Source organism: Coenobita brevimanus, chromosome 1 (genome assembly GCF_032717465.1).
Source record: "Coenobita brevimanus isolate Jiangsu-jjx chromosome 1, ASM3271746v2, whole genome shotgun sequence".
Taxonomy (NCBI): domain Eukaryota; kingdom Metazoa; phylum Arthropoda; class Malacostraca; order Decapoda; family Coenobitidae; genus Coenobita; species Coenobita brevimanus.
The window spans coordinates 43,448,893-43,470,682 of record NC_136954.1 but is presented as its reverse complement, the minus strand read 5'-3'; the positions used below and the strand labels follow the sequence as shown (position 1 = coordinate 43,470,682).

The window sequence follows — 21,790 nt, the reverse complement described above, 5'->3', positions numbered from 1 at the left end:
ACACCAAATCTAATCACAACAGTGCCCAAACACTATACACAAGCACTACTGGTATAGTGGAATATGTTGCATGGCTGAGGTGGGAGTAAAAGTGGAAATTTAAAAGGACAGAACAACACAGTAACTTCCCCACTCACAGCTCATTTGGTACCAGATAACCTGTCCGCTCTCCTGCTGGTATTGGGACCCACAGTTGCCAACTCATTACTTTTGACGAGCAGCAGGAAAGCTATGACGCCTCCAAAAATGACGCCAATTGGCTGAAAACTTTTCCTCTGACGAAAGTTTTTATGCTTTAATGACACCAAGAGAGTGAATGTGTATTGTTGCAGCCAGACCGTAATGGCGACAAACGGGTCATCGTGTACGAAGGGGTTAAGGTCACAGTATAAAATCCTGAATGGAAGACAATGCTGTTTGGTATATTCAGAAAAGTCAGTCACACATCAAAAAAGAAAAAAAAAATCTGTATTAGCAAGACAAAATACTCCATTGGATAGAGTTAATTAAAACTGCAAAAAACATGGTGAAATATAGTACTGCTGTGTATCCTGAATTCAGAAAAACGTCAATCACACTTGGAAATCATCAATCAAAAATCTAATAAGCCATCAGAGCGAAAATATTTAATACGTATACTATATAGGCAGCCAATTTCCGCATCCACCACTGTTGTTGAGATAAAGAGTTACGATAATTATAATGTACCTTGCATCAAACGGGCCTCTTATCTGATATCTGTGTATCCCTGTGTATATATATATATATATATATATATAGCCTATACACTGTATATACACTGTATATGGCAAGTGAGGGAGTGATCGCCCTCTACCTACACAGATCAAAAGCCCTCGGGAGCAGGGGGGTGGTTGCTTTCTCAGGCAGAGGAACTCCTTGAGAGTGAAATGGCTGGGAAGCATGCCGGCATGTGACTGGCTACAGCATAGCTGGGTCTTTCGGGTGTGGGCAATCAGGCAAGTTAGCTGCCTACTGCGACTGCAACACAATGGCGAGGTGTTCAGGAAGTTAGCCAAAGAAACCTTGATGGACTCTGATAGAACAATAATGGCCCCCAGTCCCGTGCAGCCCTTAAATGGGCAGGGGGTGCTAAGAATCTCACGGTTGCCTCAATTACAATCTAATTCCTTTGTCAATGCAAAAAATACAATTAAAATTGGTAACTGGAATGTGAGAACGCTAAATCATGACGGTAAAATCGATGAGTTAGTGAAGGTTTTTCAAAATTACGGACTTGATATTTGTGCTCTGACAGAAACTAGATTAACTGGAGTCGATAAGTTGGATTTGGAGGATGGTATACGTTTATTGATATCTGGTCGACAGGACGGAATGCATTATCAGGGAGTAGGATTGTTGCTGGGTTGTAAGGCAAATAAGGCTTTATGTGAGTGGGATCCTATAGATGAGCGATTGTTATACCACGGTTTAAATCAAATCATGGCAACATCAGTCTGTTTGTGTGTTATGCACCTACTAATGATGCACTCGATGAAAGGAAAGACACATTTTATGAAAAGTTGCAAGAAGGAGTAGGAAGGGTACCTAGACATGATGTTTTGATCTGCGTTGGAGACTTTAATGCAGGAATGGGCTGTTCAAATGAGGGATTTGAGGCATGTATGGGTAAGATGGGAGTTGGTAGTAGGATGAGTGAAAACGGAGTGAGGTTTGGAAGCTTCTGTCTAGCAAATGACTTAGTCATCGGGGGCACACTCTTTCAGCATTGCAATATACACAAGACAACTTGGGTGTTGCCATGTGGAAAATATAAAAATCAGATTGATCACATCGCTATCAGTAGGAGGCATAGAAGTTCTCTGCTAGATGTTCATGTTAAACGGGGAGCGGATATTGGTAGTGACCATCAACTCAGCATTGCAAAAATAAGGTTTAAACTTAAAAATCAGAAGAAGGAAAAATCTGGTGTTGATAGATACGATATTGTTAAGCTTAGAAGGGAAGCAGAAGAAAAGGAGGAATTCAGATTAGAATGCAGAAATAGGTTTTTGGTGTTGGAAACGTTGGAAAAGGGGGAGAGAAGTGTAGATGAGATGTGGGAGGATGTGAACAAAGTTTTGCATGAGACTGCTGAATGTACGATTGGAAGGAGACATAGCTTCAGGAGAAAGCAATGGATATCAGAGGAAACGTGGGATATGATAAAAAAGAGAGGTGAGGCTAAATTGAGGAGTGAGATGCAATGCGTTGATGAACAAGAGATTGAATTAGCAAGAGCTGCGTACTGGAGTTTGAATTCAGAAGTAAGAAGGTTAGCTAGGAGAGATAAAAGAAGATGTGTAGATGAAAAGGTTGCAGAGACTGAAATCTTAATAAACAAAAATGATGGACAGAGTCAAAGAATAGCATATGAATCGATTAGAGAACTGAGTGGTAATGCAGGTAAACGCAAGGAAATACCAGTTAGAGACAGGGAAGGAAATTTATTGACCAAAGATGGAGATATTAAAAATAGATGGAAAGAGCATTTTGAGACAGTTCTTAATAGACCAATACCACCAGAAGAGGATATACCGTCTGCTCAGGAAGATTTAAATATAGAAACAGGAGAGTTGAGGCTTGCAGAAGTGGAGAAAGCAGTAAAACAGTTAAAGAATAATAAGGCACCAGGGGAGGATGGTTTATTTCCGGAAATGTTTAAAGTGGAGGGGATAGATTAATAATGATCTTGACCAAGCTATTCAATAAGATATGGGTGACGGGGTTACTACCATCAGTTTGGAAGAATGGTGTAATTGTTAAAGTTCCGAAGAAGGGAGACCTGAGTGAATGTGGTAATTGGAGGGGAATCTCTTTGTCACCGATAGCTTTGAAAGTTTTCAGTAGAGTGTTGTTAAATAGGTTGGAACCGGTGGTTGAGGGTATTCTGAGGGATGAACAGGCTGGTTTTAGAAAGGGACGTGGTTGCAATGATCAGATCTTTATAGTTAGGCATTTGATGCAGCAAGTTAATGAAATGAGAGTACCGTTAAGTCTTTGTTTTGTTGATTTTGAAAAGGCTTTTGATAGTGTTTCGAGAGAGACTATGGGGAAGATCATGAGACATTATGGAATACCAGAGGAGTTTGTGAGGGTCATTATGAACATGCATGAGGACACATTTTGTAAAGTGATGGTTGATGGTTGTCTGAGTGATTCGTTTGAAGTCAAGTCCGGAGTAATTCAAGGTGGTGTTCTATCGCCTTTACTATTTATATTGGTCATTGATTACATTATGAAACGCGTTGGAACAGAAACCGGTGCAGGTATACTTTGGGGAGAGAACAGGAAACTTTTGGATTTAGATTATGCAGATGATATAGTTTTGATTTGTGATGGGCCAGAAGAGATGCAGAGAGTGTTGGACTGTTTGGTGAGTGAAGGTCGCAAGGTGGGTTTGGTTATTAATTGTGGAAAAACTGAAATAATCAATATGAATATGGAAAATGCGCAGGAATGTGTAATTGGAGGTATGGTTGTAAAGCAAGTTGATAGGTTTAAATATTTAGGTACTTATTTAGCCAAGGATGGTTCTTTGAACTTTGAATTCGAGGAAAGGTTAAAGAAGGCTAATCAGGCAATGGGAATGCTTAAAAATATTTGGAATAATAACAATTTCTCTGTGCATACAAAAATCAAACTTTATAAGGTAATGGTTAGGAGTATCTTAATTTATGGACACGAGTCTTGGTACAGCACAGTGACTATGGAAAATAAATTCTTGGTGTTTGAAAATAAAGCACTTAGAAGAATATTAGGAGTTAAGTGGTGGGAAAGGATACCAAATAGTAGAATTAGAGAAATAACGGGAGTGCAGCCGATCGATGAATATGTTAGATTCTCACGATGGAAGTGGCTAGGACATGTGTATAGGAGACAGGGAATAGTACGAGGTACACCAGGGTGGGTGGCACTTGGTAGGAGAGGTAGAGGAAGGCCAAAAGAGACGTGGGTGAGGACAATGAGACGGGAAGCTGGAGATGAGTGTTGGGGAGATCTTGAGGAGTTAGCACAAGATAGGATGTGGTGGTGTGAGTTCATCGAGGCCCTATGCATCCCCGAGGGTGCCACAGGAAATGATATATATATATATATATATATATATATATATATATATATATATATATATATATATATATATATATATATATATATCATTATCATCAACAGCCGTTTGAGTATCCACTGTAGGACCAGCCTATCCCGACCGAAGTCGGGATGATTCAGCCATTGTATCTCTACCCAGTGGCTTCGGCTGTCTGGTAGAGATTGTATGTAGGGTGAGAAGTGCATGTAAGTGTAATCGTAATGTTGGAGTGGCTTTGGATGTGTGTGTAGTCTGTGAACCAAGTGTAATCGGCCCGCGCAAGCCAACTGGGTGCAAGCATAGTTTATAGTATGCGGCACTGGTTCAACCACAACACCCCTTGTGTCCGCCAATGTAGTATGTGGCCGGGTGAACACTCCCAAAGTTTATTACCCTGGCAGGGCGCGAACCCTGGTTCACCCGTGTACGAAACGCACACTCTACCACAGAGGCTCATATATATATATATATATATATATATATATATATATATATATATATATATATATATATATATATATATATATTCAGGCAATGAATTACGATAAGCACAATGGACTTTGTCATACTTATTTCCCACTTGATATGTTTGTCAGTCAATATATTTATCTGTGTGCATATATATCCATATCTATGTATCTATCTATTCATGCAATTACTTATTTACGTATTTATCTATTAATCTATTTAGGCATTGTGTCTACACCTCTCTCGCTCTCTCTCTAGTGAAGTTTATTTCCACTAATAACATCATCACCACCAACAACCAATTAGACATCACAACCAACCTCCATCACAACAGCCACCGTCACTCTCATCAACCAAACAACCATTCTAAGGTCACTATAACTAGAACCACCATTACCAACAATCTGACAGTCTAGATATTCACTGCCAAACCATCAATCTAATAGCATCAACACCACATCCACCATCCAACCAACCATCATCGACAACCAACCAACCAACCACCATCGTTACCATCCCATTAACCAAATAACTACACAAAACTCAATACCAAATGTGTCTATCAAGCAACCAACCAACTAGCCATCAACCAATCAATCAACCAGTCATATAACATAAACAAAAGTAAGAGTGCATCACTACCAAATCAACCAAAAACACAGTCACCAACCAACCAACCTAGTCATCTCCAAACAACCTCACTACCATCACCACCAACCAGGCATCAACCAAATAACATCACTCTAATATCTACCAACCAACCATCATCACCACCTAATCAACCTGAACAACCAGGCAACATCACTACCAACCAAACAACCAATTCATGAACCAACATCACAATCACCATCAACTACCATCATTTTAGCTTCCATTCCTTTGGCCTTACATTTTCTCACTCTGATCTTGCTCTCTCACTCTCACTCTCACCTCCTGCTCTCTCACAGTCCATATCTTTCTTACCCTCGCTCTTTTGGCCATACATTTTCACACTGTAATCTTGCTCTCTCACTCTCGCTCTTACCTACTGTTCTCTCACAGACTAAATCTTTCTTATCCTCGTTCTCATTTTCACACTTTCCTTTGTTCCTTCTTGATCTCACGCACTTCTATATTCTCTCTACCACAAGCTGGTTCTTGCTTTCCAATACTCCCACTCATTTGCAAGGTTCCATAAAATCTCTCTCTCTCTCTCTCTCTCTCTCTCTCTCTCACACACACACACACACACACACACACACACACACACACACACACACACAAACAATTTATCACACACACACACACACACACACACACACTATCTACCTACCTACCTACCTACCTACTACCTATCTATTGTCTGTCAACATATCTATCTATATGTATGTATGTATGTATGCATGTATGTATTATGTAACGGTATGTACTCCATAATCCCTTACTCTTCCCTTTCTCCCTTTTCCTTTTTTATTTCTGTCATTATTCTGCCATACAGACAATTGGGATCACCATAAATATGCTGGCCAATGAACGTGCCTGACTGAATCCATTGTGGGCCACGCTCTGATGGGAGGTGAGAGTCCAGTACCTATAAAATATATGAAGGAGGAGGAGGAGGAGGAGGAGGAGGAGGAAACAGAACGATGGCATTGGGAATAAGAAGGCAGGTGAAGGAGTAGGGACAGGAGAAGTAGAAAGTAACAAGGAGGAAGAGAGCATTCGGAAGGAGGAGAGAGGTGAGGGAAAGAGAGGAGGTAGGAGGTAAAAAAGATAAAAGATGGCATTGGGATGGAGGAGAGAGGAGAAGAAGTACAGAGAGAAGAGGCGATGGGAGGTAACAGGGAAGAAGAGAGCACTGATACGGGAGGGCAGAGGAGCAAGACTAGGGAAGGAGAGCGGGGAAATAGGAGGTAACAGGGAAGAAGACAGCACTGAGGAGGAGGGGAGAGGAGACAGGGTTGGGAGAGGAAGAGAGAAGGGAGGAAACAGGGAAGAAAAGCGACGAAATCAAAGAGGAAGAGGGAGAACGAGGTAAAAGAAAAATATCAGAACAGCATGAAGGAGAAGAGAGAAGAGGGAAGTAAAGGTGAATTCCTAGGTTGTGAAAACAATTCAGCAGGCAGTGTGTATGTAACCCTTCCAGTCTGATGAATCTCTGAGCTAAACAAAATTATCTGGAGGCAGCAAGAATAAACTGGAAAAGCGTCATTCAAATACTGAGCCTTATCCAAAAGCTCTCAAGATTTCTATATAAAAACAAGAAAGCTGGAGAGAGGGGAAGAGAGCTCAACGATGCCACGAAAAAAAAAAAAAAAAAAGAGAGCTGGAGATAAAGAGAAATGAAAGAGATGGCAACGACGCAAAGCTAAACGCACTACCATCAGCCACATTTTACTCTTCACATCCTAAAACTCATAGAATAGATACCGAAGACTCAGGCCTCTTGCAGTGAAGCAGTGACTGAGGGATGTTCTTTAGCTAGTCTGGACACAACATGCAGAGAATATAACGACACAACATGCAGAGAATATAACAACACGTCCAAAGTCAGGGAGTATATGTCTGTGTCACCTACAAAGCTACATTTCTTACGGTCACATACCTGCACTAGAAACTTCAAGAAATCAAACACGATAAATGATAGCAAACGAATATACTGACGTTTTTATACTGAATTCTTGCATTCTCATGACGTTTATAGAGCTGGGTGAGTCAAAGAAGCCTCGGAGTGTTAAGACGGTCATTAACTCTCACGTTCGGAGCAACTCTAGCTTGCTGTCCAGCTAACGTGAGATGATTTTATTCATCTCAAAACCACCTGAGAGTCACGTCATTTACCCTTCATTATTGCTCTGCACAGACAGTTTTAAACAGGCCGGGAAAGATCGGTTGTACTGGAGGGTCTGCTCTAACCCCTCCTATCCCCTGTCTTTCCTACCCCCCCCCCCACTGACGCCTACAAGGATAATATCCACCACATGCATTAATTTGATGACCTCTGTGGCGATTTACCATTACATTACGAGGAAAAAATTGAAGAAAGGGAGAGAGAGAGAGAGAGAGAGAGAGACAGACAGACAGACAGACAGACAGACAGACAGGCAGACAGAGACAGACAGACAGACAGAGAAAGGATGAATAGCAAGAATGAAAATGGGACATCGGGATACAAATATAACTAAATTACACACACACACACACACACACACACACACACACACACACACACACACAGATTGATTCAGACAGATACAGACAGATTGATAGACAGACAAGCTCAGACAGGGAGATATAGTCAGACAGAGAGAGACAGACAGATACAGATATGCTGTCAAAATAAAATCGCTGATCTGAAAAGAAATGGTCAATGATTTTTACACTTGCAATCACTGCTGACAGCTAGAAAGAAGACAATGGTGAGTTGTGAGACTATAATATGAAAGATAATACGGGAAAACAAAACAAAACTGTATAGGAGAAAAGAGGGCAAAGAAAACGGTAGATGCATGTGGAACGAATAATACTCGTAAAAAAATCATGGTGAACAACTACAAAAACAAAAACACTTAAAAAGAGAGAGAACACAGACAGAGGGTAAGAGTGAGCCACATGGGAGAAAGAAGAGGGCCCACAGGTTCTTGGTGTTCTTGCAATGGCCTTCACACCTGCAATTATTGGTGTTCTTGCAATGGCCTTTACACCTGCAATTACTGGCATCCTTGCAATGGCCTTTACACCTGCAATTATTGGTATCCTTGCAATGGCCTTTGCACCTGCAATTACTGGTATCCTTGCAATGGCCTTTACACTTGCAATCAATGGTGTTTTTGCAATGGCCTTAACACTTGCAATCATTAGTAATTCATAGGGATGGGGAAGACAAACAAGGAGACGGCATGTAACAAAGACAAAAATATAAACACATCAGAGCAGTGAAGGGAAGTAAAAATTTGGAGTGCACAAAAATAACGACAATAACGAGGAAGAGGAGCCAAATAAGAAAAAAAACGAAAAGCATGAAAATTAGGTAACAAAAATCGTAGAGACCGGACTAAAGCCAGAAGACAAAATTGTAAAAAAATACAAACAACAGCTAAACGAAATGGAAAGGCAAAGGAAAAAATGTAACGCATGTAAAGTCAAAAAGAAGGGAGCCATTGCACTAAGGAAAGCTACAGAAATGAAGAAAGGAAAGAAAAGGAGAAGGTAAGCCTGGTGGGAGTGGGGAGAAAGTCTGCAGCGGCCTACTATTTGGCATCGACCTTTACACTTGCAAGCATCATTTATTCATAGGGACGGGGTGCCCTGATTAAGAAAAAAGGCAAAGGCAAACAGCAAGAAGAATGGAAGAAATATACCTCCCTGTATTGAAGAGACTGGTGACATTAAGAAAGCAGCAGAAGAGGAAGAAATGTGAAGCCAAGAGGCAAGGGAAAAATTAAGTATGCAAGGAGGTCAAAATGCAACACGGCAATGGCACAAACACACGGAGACAAGGCAAAGAAAATATAAAGGTAAGGGCTGAGTACATGGGAGAAAAGAGAAGGTCCATAGACAGCAAGCGTTCTTGCACCGACCCCCACACGTGCAACCATGTGTTATTCATAGGGACGGGCCCCCCTGACAGCAATACATTGACTATTCCACTCACACGTACCCCAGCCACTACAAACTTTTACAGGAGCATGTTGGATTTTACCGACCCAGCTTAACGCGTCAACAGAGATGAAGTGAGGCGGCGGTGGTGGCTGTGGTGTGGTGGAGGAGGTGATGGTGGTGGTGTAAGGGAGAGAGTCGTTTCTCTGTGTTTGTTTCTTCAGTGAGATTTTTGTGGTGGTGATGGTGGTGTGGTGAGGTAAATGTGTCTGTGGTGAATGTGGTGGTGGTGGTGTGGTAAGGTAATATTTCTGTGGTGGTGGTGGTGTGGTAAGGTAGTATGTTTGTGGTGGTGGTGATGTGGTATGGTAATATGTCTGTGGTGGTGGTGGTGGTGGTGGTGTGGTATGGTAAAAGTGCCTGTGGTGGTGGCGGTGGTGGTGGTGTAGGTAAAGGTGCCTGTGGGGGTGGTGGTGTTGTAGGTAAAGGTGCCTGTGGTGGTGGTGGTGTGGTAGGTAAAGGTGTCTGTGGTGGTGGTGGTGGTGTGGTAGGTAAAGGTGCCTGTGGTGGTGGTGGTGGTGGTGTGGTAGGTAAAGGTGCCTGCGGTGGTGGTGGTGGTGGTGTGGTAGGTAAAGGTGCCTGTGGTGATGGTATGTTAGGTAGTACGAGTATCGTGGGGCGAGTCTGTTTTTTCGTGGCTGTGTTTCTTTTACGAGGTATTTCAGTGGAGGAATTTGAGTTTGTGCGGTGATGTAGGATAACGGTGGTGCGGTGGTAGACATGACTCAATGATTCTATGTGGTATATTTTATTGGTGGGGGGTTTGTGATTCCTCGGTTAGCATTTTTTGTGGTGGAGATGGTATGGTGGTTGTGATGGCGTGCTAGGTAGTGTGCTGGAGGCGGAGTTGTGTGTGTTTTGTTAGGTTTGTATTTCTTCAGTAAAATATTTCTGTGTGTGTGTGTGTGTGTGTGTGTGTGTGTGTGTGTGTGTGTGTGTGTGTGTGTGTGTGTGTGTGTGTGTGTGTGTGTTTTAAAGTATGATTAGGGAAGACCTTCAGTTATAACTGTGATAAGAAGCCCGTTTCAAAAAATAAAACATGGAACACTGAAGCAACAACACCAACACAAACAACTCGCTTATAAGTCGAACATTTGACTCTGCCCTGTGACCCTGACCTTGACCTGACTGTTCTCAAAACCGAATCACCTCATCCTTGCTTGACCCGTAGCGCTTCCAGCAGGTTTGGTCCCGCTGCTTGAGCTGACCTTGCCCTCTGACCTTGACATTTGACTTTCCCTGTGACCTTGACATCTGACTGACCACTCTCAAAATATAACCCATATCTCCTTGCCTTATCCTGAACATTTCCCCAATGTTTGGTCTAGATCGGATACCGGTACGAAATGCTTAAACTGACATTGCCATGTGATTCTGGTTTTATATCTTTTCTACAAAATATGGTCAGTCTCTTGGCTAACCCTTAAACCCTGAATAAAACACCTCAATAAAAGCCCTAACACCTGAATAAGTCCTCAATAAGAGCTATAACACCTGAATAACCCTGAATAATAGCCCTAACATCTGAATGAGCTCTCAATTAAAGCCCTAACACTTAGAATAACTCTGAATAAAAGCCCTTACATCTGAAGAAGCCCTGAATAAGAGCCCTAACACCTGATTAACCCTAAGTAAGAGCCCTAACACCTGAATAACCCTGAATAAGAGTCCTAACACCTGAATAAGTACTGAATAAGAGCTGAATAATCCCGCTAATAAGAAAATGGGGAAAGGGATGGCACTGAAGAACTTGGCATTCAGCGTCTTGGCTCTGACGCAAATCCCGAGAAAGAAACATCAAAGGACACAAGTTGGAAATCCTACACGAGAGAGAGAGAGAGAGAGAGAGAGAGAGAGAGAGAGAGAGAGAGAGAGACTTCAAGACTAAAGTACAAGATAGCAAAAGCAGGGTAAACAAGAGCTTCCCCAAACATCCTGTGTTTACTTCCTCTGCTGGACTACCAAGGCATCACAGTCTATTGGAAAACTTCAATGGGGGAGGAAAGGTGGAGGAAGAAAGGGAAGAGGAAGGTCGGGTGAAGGGGGAAAGGATGAGACGAACAGAGAGAGGAAGGGACAGAAGAGCGAGGAAGAGATGATGGATAGAGGGAGGGATGGGTTGGGAGAGAAGAGTGGGAAGAAGAGGCTGGGAGTAAGGGAGAGCGGAAGACAAGAGGGAGGAGGGGGATGTAGGGGAAGGAGGGAGGGCAACGGACAGAGGGAGGGTGGTAGGAAGGGAGCGATGATGAAAGGAGGGAGGGAGAGATAGACTTGGAGAAGGAGGTAGGGCGAAGGCAGAGAAGGAAGAGGCTGGAAGTCCGGCCTTTGATGTCGCTAATGAAGCGTGCTTAGGGAGTGGCGGACACGAAGACGACACCGAAAGTTGGTGCCTGTGTGAGATGACTTCCTGTTCCCTCTCCTACCGCCCCGAGAGGTGGAGTAGGAGGTACTCCAAGAGGAATAAACTGGCGACAGATATTGGGAAATAGAGAGAAACTGACTGGGGAACGAAGGAAGGCTGTGGACGGAACCGTGAGGGATTGTGGAACTGACCAAGGCTGGAGAGAAAGAGAGAGAGAGAGAGAGAGAGAGAGTGTGTGTGTGTGTGTGTGTGTGTGTGTGTGTGTGTGTGTGTGTGTGTGTGTGTGTGTGTGTGTGTGTGTGTGTGTGTGTGTGTGTGTGTGTGTGTGTGTGTGTGTGTGTGTGTGCGTGCGTGCGTGCGTGCGTGCGTGCGTGCGTGCGTGCGTGTGTGCGTGCGTGCGTGCGTGCGTGCGTGCGTGCGTGCGTGCGTGTGCGATGACCTATCCCTGGTATCGTTTCTGCTCCCGTCTCGAGAGGTTAAGTGGGAGACACGGGAGGGGGGAAGAAGTAGGCGTGAATATAGCAGAGAAGTGGGAGGAGGGGAATGGGGAGAGGAATGTGAGTGAGTTTCTAGATGACTTGAAGATTCCAAAGAAAGTTGGTTGCGTGTGTGGAATGACCCTCTGTACTTTGATTCCCGTTTGACTTCCAGTCCTTGGAGGTTAAACAGGAGAGAGGGGTGGAAAGGAGGAAGAAGTGGAAGCAGGGATACTGTGAGACCGGAGGAGAAATTGAAGCAAAAGGAGAAGGAAACTGGGAAGAAAAATTAGACAAATTTTGAAAGACTAGAAAACTGCATCGAATGTTACTTGGATATGGGACATGGACTTCTTCCTTCTACATTTCTCCTTCCGTCCTGAGAGGTGAGGAGGACGCAGTGGAAGAATTAAAAAAAAAACACACACACGAGGAAGATTGGAAACAAGTGGACATAGAAAGCTGGGAAATGGGACGTGGCAAAACGGGAAGTTGGAAGAGAAAAACAAAAGGAATTTTTAAAGAAAAGTGGGAGGAAATTGGGAAGGAAGAAAAAGTTAGGAGGAGGGGGAACAGGAGGAGGAGGAGGAGGAGGAGGTGAGAAAACAGAAACGAGAAAGCTATTAAAGATTATTAACGGCGTGGAGAAGAAAGAGAAATGGATGAGTTAGTGGTTGTGAGGAAATAAGTATGAAGTAAAGACAACTAATGATGGAAAAGATAAGCAAGAAAGAGTTTGGAGACAGAAGAAGAAATTGGAAGGAAGGAAGAAGGGAAATTACAATGGGAGATAACAGAGGAAGCAGAGAAAAGAGACAGAGATTAATAACAGTGAGTTCTGAGATGGTAAGCGTGAGGAATAGGGACAATAAGATGGATGAAATAGGCAGCGAGAGGAGAGAGCTGAAGAGGGAAGTGAAAGGAGAAAGGGGGGGGAAGCAAGAAGAGAGAGAGGGGGGGGGAGTGAGAGGAAAGAAAGAGGGAGAAGGAGAGAGAATGAAGAGACTACTGAGGGAAGAAACAATCAAAGTCATGGAAAATTAATGTGAAAGTGATTTTGGAGAGCAATGAACAAGGAAATCACGAAACGCAGAAGTGAGAGACGGCCAGGAATGAGGGAAGAGTCAGGAGAGAGAGAGAGAGAGAGAGAGAGAGAGAGAGAGAGAAACAAACGATTGTGGAATTAAGCATGTGGGGAAATTTACAAAAGATATCCAAGAAAAAAAAAAAAAGGATACGATATAAGTACTAAAAGAAACCATCATCATCATCATCACCATAATCCTCCTCCTCCACATCATCATCAAGGACAATATCACACACGATGGAGAAAATCAAATTCTTAGAGATGGAAAAGTAAAAAACGAGTTCAGATCAGGTATGGAAGCAAAATACACACACACACACACACACACACACACACACACACACACACACACACACACACACACACACTTACCTACTGGTTGTTTCCCTTTCACCTCTTTATATTCTCTCTCTCTCTCTCTCTCTCTCTCTCTCTCTCTCTCTCCTGAAAATCTTCTCCGGATCCATGTACCACTGTGTGCATTTTTCCGCACATCCCTTTCATGTTCGCTACTGCAATGCCTTATCATGATGGACATTCTACCCCCTCTCATGATCGGGTGTTCCTCTCCCACGTATTTTTCGTCCTCCCTATTTTTCCCCCACTATCCTCGCCTGCTCTTCCTATTTTTACTCCTACGATGGTCTCTCGTACAAGGAATTTTTCACCAAGATATTTTCTACTTCTTTTATCCCCGATCAAAGAGATTTTCCGTTAGGTTTTTTTTTCAACTTGTATCCCCCGCAATTCTTCAACTTTCCTCCGTAGTTTCCTTTCTATTTCACCTTGCGTATCTTTTTATCTACCACTCTACGCATTTTTCGTCTTCACTTTACGCATTTCTTATCCAACAGACATCCGTCCTTTTCCCGGAGGCAATTTTTTTTCTAGATTACGTATATATATTTTTTTTCCTACGGACGTTTTCCCGTACTGCGCAATTTTCCTTTCCACTAATCCTTAGCACTGCATTTTTTCCATCTTCCACTTTTTCTGTTCCATGATTTTTCGTACTGTGTCTTTTACTGCCCAATTCTTTTACTCTGCACGTTTTTCCCTGCAAGTATCTTTGATAACTGCCTCCCCCTCTTTTTTTTTTCTTCATAATCTTTCACAGTAAGTATTTTTCCTCCCCGAAATCTCAGGGTATACACATCCATCGCATCAACAGTTGCCATGGGTTACTCAAAAACCCATTAAAAGATAAGATCCTTGATTTCCTTAGGCATTAATGTTTCGCCCACTTCATGGTCTGAGAAAATATAGGCCCTCACCTCTAAATGATGCTTTAATGAAATAATTTGTCAGGCATTCTGGCCATAATTACAATATTTCGCGTTACCTAGACTACTGCCGGTCACGATATATGTATGTACAGTACATTTATGAATGTATGTATGTATGTAAAAAAAAAGTCCCCTACCGTGATAAACGCTTTGAGAGGCACCTGTACACACGCACCCACTAGGGAGTCCAGTAGCTACCATTCCGATCTTGGTCCTGACTGATACCCTCTGTGGGGATGCTGTGGCCATTTTTGTGCTCCTGCAACGGTGTGGTTTGGTGAAATGTGGGTGGCAAAGTGCACCGTGTTATGGCTTGGATTTAGATTTAGTAGTCAGGGTACGTTTGTATGAGAGAGAGAGAGAGAGGTAACGATGTCCTCTGATGCATGCTCTGGCCGCTTTTGTGTTCCTGCGACGGCACCAGCACGTCCCTTGCAGGGCAAGCATTTCCTATACCGCAAAAGATCGAAGACGCTTGTGTAATTCTACTCAACAGTGAGTGTATCATGAGGCTTCACATTTTATCTTCTAATAACTCATTTTTCTTATAAATACGTGCAAACTAAACATTTGCAATTTCTCTGGACCCAGTGTTTTCTTCCTCCCTTATCTTCCTTTTCGTTCTTGTCTACCTTCTTCTTCGTTTACTCATCCTCTTCGTTTTTGCCAGTTTTTTTGTTCTATGCCCTTCTTTTCCCCTCATCTTCCTTGCTTCTGGTCTTTCTTCCCATATCTTGTTATTTCCTCATTTTTTCTTCTGTTTCTGACTCCTCATGCATACACACCACAGTCTGGAACTAACTCACCTTTTCTTCTTCTTCTTCGTATTTCGTTTGCCTCGCTTCTTTTGTTTTCTCTCACGTCTCCAAGCTTCTCTTTTCTTTCCTCTGTCTTCTTTCCATATCCTTCTCTACTTCTTCCCCTCTAGGAGCCATCTTATTTTTTCGTTTTCCTTATCTTTTCGTTTCTCCTATCACTTCATCTCCTCCTTGATTAGGGTTGTCCTTCTTTCTTCTGTCTCCCATCTACCCTTCCTCTTTTTTTTTCTTCCAGTCTTCTCTTTCCTCCTCTTCCGTGTCTCCTTCTGCCCTTCTTTCCTCTGTGCACACACCGTAGTCGGGAACCAACACCCTTTTTGTCTTCATCTGAATCTTAGTCCTCCTCACGTCTTCCTCCCTTTGTATTTTTTTCTTTCTTTTGCTTTTCTTCTTATTTATCCTACTTCTGATTCCTCAGTTTCGTGTCTCCTCTTTCTCCCTTCGCCTGTCTCCCGTCTTCTCCTGCTCCTCGTTTTAGTCCTCTTTCTTATTTCTTACTTTCTTTTCTCCTCCCCGTTCATTCTTTCGTTTCCTTTATCTTCTCTGCATTTATTACTGATTTCTTTTTACCCCTTTCCCCTCTCGTTTCTCTCCTCCTCGTTTTGTCTTCATTCTTCACTTCCTCTTGTTCCGTGTATATGTCAGGACTGTAAAATATCTTAATACATAATAACCAGCATCATACATAATATAGTCTAGATGTTAGGTCAATGTCAAACCTAGGGGCCAAAGGAAGTGACGTTAGCACCTCTCCAGAATGTCTCTCACCAGCACAATAGCCCACAAACAGCGCCTCGTGACCATACACACACATACACACTCACAGGCTTCTAGAACATTTCAACAACAGTATAGAGTACGTGACACGACCCCTGCTAAACGAGAATGTAGGAATCAGAGATCAAAAGGGGGCTGACGATCGTAGCGAAAGGCTGTACAGAGAGAGCGAAAGAGGAGGAGGCTAGCAACAGGGCGAGAGAGAGAGAGAGAGAGAGAGAGAGAGAGAGAGGTAGCTAGCGGGACTACTTTATACTTCACTCGTGTGTGAGAGACTTTGTTAATATTTCCCAGACAAATAAAAATAGTCCCATACTAATCTTTACCTCTCCTGTCACTGCATGACAAAAGGGAACGAAGATTATCTACTTATAAAACTACTCACGTATAACAATTGCTCGTCCACGAGTCTAATATATGTATAACTGATCTACAAAACTTCACTACAAGAAGCTACGAAGTTTCTGTAAGATATACACCACCGCCTGGAACCGCTTGTCTTCTGTGTTCTTTTCTCTTTTTCTTCCTCTTCTTTTGGCTGTTCTTCTTTTCTTTTTTCACTTCCCTTACTTCTTTCTCCTCTCTTCTTTCTGCCACTCCTTGTCTCTCCCTTCTTGTTTCTCCATATTCTTCTAGTTAGTCACTCCTTCATTCCTCTCCTTTTACTCTTCCTTCTTATGATCCCTTCCTTCTCATTCCTCTTTCTTCTTCCTTCTTGTGACTCCTTTCTTCTCCTCCTTTTGTTTTCCCCTGTACGTACACCACAGCATCGGGCCATTTCTCACATTTGTCTATCGCAACCCTCCTCCTCCTCTCCTTCCCTCCTGCGCTTTTCTATCTCCTTTCATCTCTCTCCTTTCCTCTTCTCTCATCTTAGTTTCTCCCCTCTTCTTCTTTGTCTTCCTCTTCCTGTTCCGCCTCGTTACTACTCAATCTTGTCATCTTTCCCTTCTCCCCCTTACCTACCTACCTCTTCCTTCGTCGTCTTCTGATCGTTCACTTTCATTCTTGTCACTTCTATCCCTTTCGTCTTCCTCCTCCTCCTTTCCTCCTCCTCCTCCGCCCCCTATTTCTCATCCTCTTCAACATCCTTCTCCTCCAGCTCCTTTTCCCTATCGCACAGGGGCGGTCAAATTCAATGCATGCCCCTAACTTTTACTCACTCACTGTCACCCAATAATTGGAAATATGAAACCTGAAAAGATGAAACCGCAGGGTTGTATAAGTGTCACTTCTAAGGGTTTGTGTTGAGGGGCTGGGAGTGTTGGAGGTGAGTCAGGTGTTCGTCTGGTGTGTCTGGCGTGTGTTTAAGATGCGTGGGGTGTTCATTTGGGTTATGTCAAAGGGGTGTCTAAAAACAAACGACAACTTCTGTTATGAGCTAGGGTGGGTACGGTAAAGGTGGATACGGCTATCAGACGTATCCATTGTCTTCTACTCTCCTTCCCCCCCCCCCCCGTTTTTCCCTTTTCTCTTCACCGTTTCTCTCTCTCTCTCTCTCTCTCTCTCCCCCTCTCTCTCTCTATCTCTGTTTTCCCTTTTCTATACCCTCTTTCCTCCCCTCTTCTCTCCCCTTTCCTTTCCTCCTTTTCCTCTCATCTCTTCTCCCCTTTACATCGTTATCCCCCTCCTCTCCTCTCTTCCTCCCACCAACAATCTCCCCCCCCCCTCATATGTCCCTACATAGTGTCACCTGATTCTCCCTTCCTCCCCGCCCCTCATAATACTCCCTTTATATTCTCCCCCATGGCCACTTTAGGGTATCAATCTCTCTCTCTCTCGCTCGCTCGCTCTCTCTCTCTCTCTCTCTCTCTCTCTAACACACACACACACACACACAAACAAACACCTACACGGGAACTTACACACATAAACACAACAAAGTTAGCAAATAGCAGACAAAATGTTAAATGGCTCACAATCGAATTTTTAAGACTGAGCCAGAAGGTGTGGGCAAACCTCTGTTATCTGACGGTCCATTGGTCACTGTTTATTCATCAGTTTGGAATTCCAGACATGTACAAGGACCACTGACTATGCCTGCACATGTATTATTTATTCCTGATGCGTCTAGGCGACTTGATCAAACTTATGAGAGACTTTTTGGACGGTGATTTCCATTCTGTGTACTATTTTTACACGTTTCCTTACCTAGAAAATTCTAGGTTAGGTCAGGTTTGTTTTCCTAGTATCACGTTAGATAAGTTTGTTAGCCAGGTAGTTCAGGTTTGTTTTCTTGGTGTCAGGTAGGTTTGTTAGTCAGTCAGGTAATCCGTCAGGTTGGGTTAGGTTAGGATAAGTTAAGTTAGAGCAGAAAATAAGAAACACTGGAAGAATGCACATCCTGGTAAAATCAAACTCAGCACGGAATGCAACAATGGTATACAGAACGGAAATGTGGGAACCGAAGACGCTGGTTATAATTCCCGTTGGCTCTCAATCCACGCTGATAACAATCGTTTGGAGTGAGCAAGAGAAAATAAAAATGCACGGTATTGGACTGAAGATGCTAATACTCACTTTGACGGTCTCTGTGTTGTGGGGAGAGAGAGAGAGAGAGAGAGAGAGAGAGAGAGAGAGAGAGAGAGAGAGAGTCAACATTCACTACACCCCTTTGACGACCTCGGTATTAAAGATCAACTCAAACGAAAGTGAGAGAGAGAAAATAAAGATACAAAGTACGATAAGGATAAAAGATAAGAAGAAAGCAAAACAACGATAAATTCCACACCCACTTTGACCGTCTCGCTGTTGAGTGTCATTTCCACCACGTCCAGTGAGTACAGCTTCCTCTTACCCTCGTCCGTGAAGCTGATGTTGCCTGTCAGTCCCTCCATCTCAACCTGCAACAACAATACCAAGATAATGCAAGAAACACATCAACAATACCAAGATAATGCAAGAAACACACCAACAATACCAAGATAATGCAAGAAACACACCAACAATACCAAGATAATGCAAGAAACACAACAACAATACCAAGATAATGCAAGAAACACACAACAATACCAAGATAATGCAAGAAACACACCAACAATACCAAGATAATGCAAGAAACACACCAACAATACCAAGATAATGCAAGAAACACACCAACAATACCAAGATAATGCAAGAAACACACCAACAATACCATGATAATGCAAGAAACACACCAACAATACCAAGATAATGCAAGAAAAACACACCAATAATACCATGATATTGCATGAAAAACACATCAACAACAACACTCATTATGGGTAACGAAATTATTTGCTGGTTTGCTTTCACGTGATGGTACTGGCCTCCTCTGCCAAATCAAATACTAAGTCGTGGCTGTGTGTAAGTTCGATGAATTTTAGATATGGGGTACCAGTGAGTCTCCTTAGTTTCTACCCAAATAAACCATCCAGTCTGAATACACATGGCCATTAAATGAACTGAAAACGGTCATGAATATTTGTCATGTTAAATTTTAAAAAAGTGCTATAACATAAAATACAAATTTTCCGTTTGACAGTCTGTTTGCTTCACAGGACAAAGTCAACTCAGACAGATCTGACCCAATCTGAGTCAAAGTTGGTGGAAAGGATATGAGCTAGGCAAGGATGAAGCAAGTAGATTTCTAGAGTAATCTGTCGAAGGTCAAGGTCACAGAGCAAGGTAAGATGTTCGACACTTGAAACAGCTGGAGAGCGTGGGTGTTGCAATCCCAGTGCTGCTGCTTGTCATTATATTATTAATTTTACTGATCTTGCTATTGTTTTTTATTTTCAATTTCCAAGAGAGAGAGAGAGGGAGACAGAGAGAGAGAGAGAGAGAGAGAGAGAGAGAGAGAGAGAATTTAGTTCCTTGAGAGGTACAGTATCAGTGTCAAAGCGAGACCACCTCTCTCTCTCTCTCTCTCTCTCTCTCTCTCTCTCGTTAACATAGTAATGTGCGTTTAACAGTGCACCACCACCCCCATGCCTCAGCTCACCCTGCTGCTGTCTGTGTCATATTCCCATATACCTGCTGCACACCTCATCCGCTAAGCACCCTACCACCGCTGCCATACCAATGCCTTCCCTCGCTTACACAAGGATATCATTGTACGCACAGCCTCCCCATGGACTCATAACACTTCTGTCCAGGATGCAGTGCAACTCCTTCGGTGCGAGAAACCTTCCTTGACTTGAATAATGACGTCTGCAGGTAGAGGTACGGTCAGCATCGAAAGTCCTGTCGCTTCTCCTGCTTTTTCGATAGTCTATGAGAATCTGAGTGGTGAATCTGTAGCAACCGACACAGATTACACTGATCTGTGGCCAAGTAAAATGATCAGTGTAGGTTACTGTGGATTCATCTTACTTGTTTTTAAAGCCAGTGGAGAGAACACCAAGAGACGACAGAACTTATGATGTCGACCGTCCACTGGGGGTCAAATGTTGTGTCCTGCCCCAGCCACAGCAAGAATATGTACCAGATAACGACCAGGAAGTTGACTCCCTCGCTTTTAACCCTCTTCTTGCCACCCCAACACCTCGCATCCCCCACCTCCCAAACCTCCCCTGCCCTAACTTTCCTACCACCCCAAAAAAACCCATCCCCCACCTCCCGAACCACCACTGTCTTATACTCATTCGGTAGATATTCTTACCGTGACTAGGAGCGGGACACAGCATTTGACCGCCTGTGTACAGGTGACGGCAGTATGCCTTTAACTCTGTGACAGGTTATTGGCCCACAGTTCTGGCATACAGGGCCATTCCATCATTCAGAACACAGTACACAGTTACCTACCTTAGGTGTTACCGCGGGTATTTATTTAGCCTACCAACTCCAAAGGGGTAAACTTACACCTGAACTGAGTGGTGCGACCTGTCACAGCAAAATTCATAAATGGTGTTATCGTGTTGGCAACTGCAGCTGGCAGTGCTGACCACTGGGCCACCGGGGTTTTATATCAACAATGCAATTAAACAATAAATCATCGGACTGACGGTTGACCTGTTCGCTCCGAGGACGTCTTTTGCAATTTATTTTAGCTACCTCTGGCCGATTTTACTCATAGGAGAAACATCTTTTAGCAGAAGTGATAATAAAGACACTTCAAACCTCTCCACTACGAAATGTTTCCTCTATGCTGAGTCAAATCGACAGGAAATGGTAGGAATACAATACATACTGTAGGCTACATGACGTCCTCAGGTTGAAAAGATTAAAAAGACTCGGTTAATCATATTTATTAGCCTTCAAAATCTGATGACGTGTTATCTTGGCATATCCAGACGATTTTATTCGACATACGATATACTTTCCGTGCTGGAAGGGTTAGATATATTCTGCAGTAACTTCATCACTGCCAAGGTGCCCACCTAAATTGAAGGAAATAGTGTGGTGAGAGCAAGAATGTATCACAAAACAGTCCCGTACTGGAAGGATTAATTTTCCACCCTGACCTCCTAAATCTCTTACTAAGAAAAACACACAGCAACACACTTGGTCATTTCGAAGCTATTTGTTATTAGGAAGTTTTTTAACTAACAAAACTATTTTATGGGTTAAAAGGCAAAGAGAGAATAGCAGGAAACCCCATCCCCCCCTTCCTCCGCCCATCAAACCCTCCAGACGAAGCCTGCAGGAAATCGTGAGAAGGTCCACAATGCAAAATGGAAACACTGTCATGGAAATTTGATAGGAAAGGACTGGAAATCATATTCTAAACTATCTTAACCTGAAAGTGAGTAATTCAGCAGTATGTATATATCGATGTTATACGGATGTGTCACCCAGGCTTTAACGT

General features: G+C 42.9%; 1 protein-coding gene across 1 annotated transcript in view; it reads right to left on the bottom strand.

Annotated features, from left to right (window-relative positions):
• LOC145395488 (glutamate receptor 1-like) overlaps positions 1-21,790 on the bottom strand; it is a 690,806-nt gene that overhangs the window by 45,814 nt on the left and 623,202 nt on the right. The window contains exon 10 of the mRNA XM_080269120.1: positions 18,756-18,863. Coding sequence (XP_080125246.1) covers positions 18,756-18,863 — 108 coding nt within the window. The remainder of the gene's footprint in view (positions 1-18,755; positions 18,864-21,790) is intronic.